The 4,455-nt window shown below is 45.2% G+C and overlaps 1 protein-coding gene across 1 annotated transcript; it reads left to right on the plus strand.

The window, feature by feature from the left end:
• The first annotated feature begins 1,776 nt into the window (after positions 1-1,776).
• klf2b (Kruppel like factor 2b) lies at positions 1,777-4,236 on the plus strand. The gene is made up of 3 exons (XM_027018883.3): positions 1,777-2,126; positions 2,306-3,233; positions 3,369-4,236. The coding sequence occupies exons 1-3, from the start codon at positions 2,055-2,057 to the stop codon at positions 3,542-3,544; spliced, it is 1,176 nt and encodes a 391-aa protein (XP_026874684.2). The 5' UTR covers positions 1,777-2,054; the 3' UTR covers positions 3,545-4,236.
• The last annotated feature ends 219 nt before the right edge of the window (positions 4,237-4,455 follow it).

The following is a 4,455-nucleotide window of genomic DNA, read 5'->3' on the forward strand; positions in this document are numbered from 1 at the left end:
GAAATGTCCAGCAGTGCGGATACTAAGGCAGAAAGCAAACACTGTCTGAAGATGAAATTATGACATACTGGAGATTTTGCTACACCATACTGGTCCTGTAACAAAACCCTAAATTCATTTAAACAGGCACAAAATGAGGAAACGGGATGCATTATTTTTTACTTCAAGATGTTGATGGGTCATTGAGTTAAATCTTATGATAAAAGGCAAATTTATCCAAAAAGCTCACAACGCCACTCTGATCACTTTCCAACACACACACACACACACACACACACACACACGCACATGCACACGCACACACCCTTAATCCTAAGTAAATTAAACAAATGTTTTGCCCGTTCAGTTAAAAATTAATATTTTTTAAACAGCACTCTTGGTGCTGACAAGGTAACCCCATTTTTTTCAGAGGTGTCCCTACACAGTTAAAACATTTTTCTTTTGAAAATCCACATAAATGCATATTCCATATGTCATTATGAATCACAATGTTTGTGACATTCAATTTAAATATTAAAACTCTTTCATGGATTCACTGACATTTGATGACAGTCAGCTTTTCTCGACACACCAGCCAAAGTTGATCAAGAAATTTCCATAGAACATTAAACGAACATCGCAGAAAGCCACAATACTCAAACAATTTGACTATGGGAGTTGCTAAGGGATCTAGCTTTAAAGCTGGTATACTGAGTAGTTGTGAAGAACAGTTCTTAAGATGTAACATCAAGCCTAACAGTTTGGGATTTATCTCACTTAATACTTGGGTTGTGACATTAGGCCGGTTACGTCAGCCCAGTTATTGGCTTATAGAGATGATTCACACTGAACAATTTATCACTTGCAATATTCATTAGTCTTTTTGGGAAAACATCTGGTGAAACCGTGGACGAGTAACATGAAATGGTGTCTTACGTCTCCGGGACATCATTAGCGAAACTAATGGCTCAGTAAACAATGTGGATAACTCGCAATGACAATCGGCGCACCGTCTTCTTAATCCCCCTTCATTTACACCTGAATAAAGTGCAAAATAATGTTAACACAGGCCGCGTCTGTGAGAGAGCGCTGCCGAGAGCAAAATCAGATGAGGTTGGAGCCTGCTGCCCGCGTTTAGACAAACCTGCTGCGCGGACACAAAGCCGCGCTGGTAATCGTGATAATGAGCTCTGAGCAGGTATGCCTTTAAACAGCCAAGCGACCGAGTGAATACGGATGCTTACAGAGTAGAAAATGTGTTCGTTTTAAATCTAACATTCAAAGTGTAGTACCTTGGTACTTGAACCAATCATTTATTTCAAAAGAAAATGATATTTTTGGCTCTTAAAAAAATATCAGTGTTAGATGCCGTTTTGGTCCTAAACGTGTGATGCTTGGATCTAAATCTAAACATAAATTTAAATCCATCGCGGGCTTAAACTGAGCATGTCACTGAGAAACTAAAAAAGAACTAAAAATCACTCCCCGGCACTATTTCAGAGCATCACAGAGACGGCTCAGCATATCATTTCCATCAGAAGGAGTCGCCTATATATTTCTGTGAATCTAAATTACATATCGGCTGTATAAGCAGGCAGCTACACGCTGATATTACGTTAAAGATGCTTTCTAGGTATTACGTGCCCTTCGCTGACAATAGCACGACACACTTAACGTCTTTCCACACCCCCCTCCACCCCACCCCTTCCCGGCGCGCCCCCGGAGGGCCGGCCTTGCGCACGTCACCGCTCGCCGAGCAGCTATATGCCTGCATGGGTCGAGGCAGCGAGAGAACGGTACTGCAGAGCGCACTCATCGCGGAGGCCCTTATATACCGGCTATTTTGGGTATTCTACCTCCATCCTGAACGCCGTTTCCTCCGCTCGCACAATTGGTCAAACTGCAATATTTATAAGGTAGGAGGTACTCCTACCACCCAAACTTGTTCATGACTCTGGAACACTACTTTATGGAAAGGCAAGCGAACTTAGGCAAGTCGTTTTGATTCCTCCCGAGGAGTAAGGTGCACATAAAAGAACGTAAAATAGATTTTAGTTCAACCCCGACGTTTGGAAATGGCCTTAACCGGCACCATTTTGCCATCGATTTCTACATTCGCCAGTCAGAAGGAGAAACTTTGGGAAAATGTGAGTATATTTCAAGTTATGTTTCATATTTGATTGAGCGCATATTTTATGGAAAACAGCAGACAAACTAAACTAAATCAAACAAAAAAAACCCCAAAAACCAAAAGGTTGCATTATGTATTCGATTGTTGTTGTTTTTTTCCTGTTCGAGTGCTAAATACATCTTCCCTCTTTTACAGAGGTGGAAAGTAGAGGCAGAGAAGCCACTCACATCCACGGGCGTTACGCTGAACATGGTACATAATATTGACACTTGTCGCGGCAGAAAGGACGACGAGGATCTGAGCAATTACTTAGATCTGGAGTTTATTCTGGCCAACACGAGCGGACCGGAGAGCATGGTCCCGCTCGGTACAGGTGCGGAGTATAACCCAACAGCGGAGCCTTGCGGCATGTACCAGGCGGGGAACATGAGCGCGTACGCGCCGCCCGACCACTGCACGCCGCCTCCGCAGTACAACAGCCTCATGGCAGAACTTTTACATTCCGAAGTCGACACCTCGTACGGCATGGCATCAAACGCTGCGATTCACGGAAGGTTCATCGTCAACTCGACGGGGTTCCCCAGACAGGACTTTGTTGATAACATCAAAGTCGAGCCATCCATGGACGGATACGGACCGGTAATCGGAATGGTTCCCCAGAGCTGCCAAAAAATCAAGCAAGAAGGCAACATTTCCTGCATGATGGCCTTCGATCAGCCGAGACTAGCGGTGTCTCCGCAGGCGGCCGGTAACATGACCCCGCCGCTCAGTCCGGACGACCAGGCTAACGGTCAGACCCAGATCTGCCACTCCGTATTCCCGCAGGGCTATCACGGCGCCCCGGCGTACTCAGGCCATGCGCCGCCTCAGCACATGCCGCTAACCTACACGGGGACGCATGCGTTCGGCATGTTCGAGGACGGTCTCGGCGTGCAGCCCAACACGCAGCGGACGCTACTGACACCTCCGTCCTCGCCGCTGGAGCTACTGGAGTCCAAGCCGAAGCGAGGGCGACGTACATGGCCCAGGAAGCGCACAGCCACGCACACATGCACCTTCGCTGGCTGCGGCAAGACCTACACAAAGAGCTCGCACCTCAAGGCGCATCACCGAACTCACACAGGTAAGGCGGTTTTTGACACTTAATATGGAAAAAAAAAAACTTTATTCGTGTGCATATATTCTTAAGCCGTTTTAAGAAACGACAGTCGGACATTGCGCAATCTCTCAATAACGTCGTCTTTCTTCGGCATGTTAGGTGAGAAGCCTTACCATTGCAACTGGGAAGGCTGCGGGTGGAAATTCGCCCGCTCCGACGAGCTGACGCGCCACTTCCGCAAACACACCGGCCACCGTCCCTTCCAGTGTCACCTGTGCGAGCGCGCCTTCTCCAGGTCGGACCACCTGGCGCTGCACATGAAGAGACACATGTGAGGGCAGCGAACAGCACACTCCAAGGACAATCATTTGCGTCCAAAAGCGTTATTACTGCCTTATTTAATTACTTTGTAAAAGACCCAAAGACATTTTTTTTTTGTCGATTTATATTGTTATTATCCTTTTGTAACAATGTAGCTGGTACTACGTCGGATAGCCTACACACAGCCATTTTAAAGGCCGTATAACTGTTTTTGGGGCAAACACCAACCTGCCGGGCTGGTCCTAAATATATCTATGTTTAAACTGGAAACAGAATATAAGTTAAAACAGTGCCTTTATTGCGACGAGTAGCGTACATACAGCCCGAATAGTGCAAGCCTGATGACTAGCAAACCTCGAAGAAACAATCAACAATCAACGATGATCTCCACACGTATATGCGTATGGAAAACAGCGACAATGTTTTGCTCTAGAAACTGCCTCCAAATTGTTTCTAACGACCAGAATTGTATGTTCACGCGTTTATAGATTTTGTGATATACCCAGCCATTATTTGAATTGTTCACAAATAAGCATTTTTATTCAAACATTGTATCATGAAGGTACAATAACCTATTCAAGCCCGATTGTATATATTAGCACATACAGCAGGGCTGGATGTCCTGCGTGTTTTATAAGACTATGTACATACATTTTGTATTGTAAGTAATGTATTTATTGTACATATTAAACTAAATTTGAATATATTCTGGACGCATCTTTGTGACGTTGGTGTATTGTGAGTCACGACATCAAGGTCTAAGGGAAGCGGGTTCGTCAAAAAATGAAAAGCTCACATATTCACAAATCGGCTCACATATTACGACTCGGCACACTTCAACAGCGCCTTATCATTATAGGCCGCTTTGAAGTTGCTACGGTCTCCAGAAACTCAAGCTGCAAGGCCGTTACGGTAACCATGGGCC

This window comes from Electrophorus electricus, chromosome 11 (assembly GCF_041902795.1).
Source record: "Electrophorus electricus isolate QZ-2024a chromosome 11, ASM4190279v1, whole genome shotgun sequence".
Classification (NCBI taxonomy): domain Eukaryota; kingdom Metazoa; phylum Chordata; class Actinopteri; order Gymnotiformes; family Gymnotidae; genus Electrophorus; species Electrophorus electricus.

What these genes read in the sequence shown, in the direction of transcription:
- klf2b (XM_027018883.3), top strand. Translation starts at nt 2,055, where the DNA reads ATGGCCTTAACCGGCACCATTTTGCCATCGATTTCTACATTCGCCAGT. An exon ending in AGGAGAAACTTTGGGAAAAT is followed by an intron (nt 2,127 to 2,305) that starts GTGAGTATATTT and finishes CCTCTTTTACAG; the next exon opens with AGGTGGAAAGTAGAGGCAGA. An exon ending in GCATCACCGAACTCACACAG is followed by an intron (nt 3,234 to 3,368) that starts GTAAGGCGGTTT and finishes TCGGCATGTTAG; the next exon opens with GTGAGAAGCCTTACCATTGC.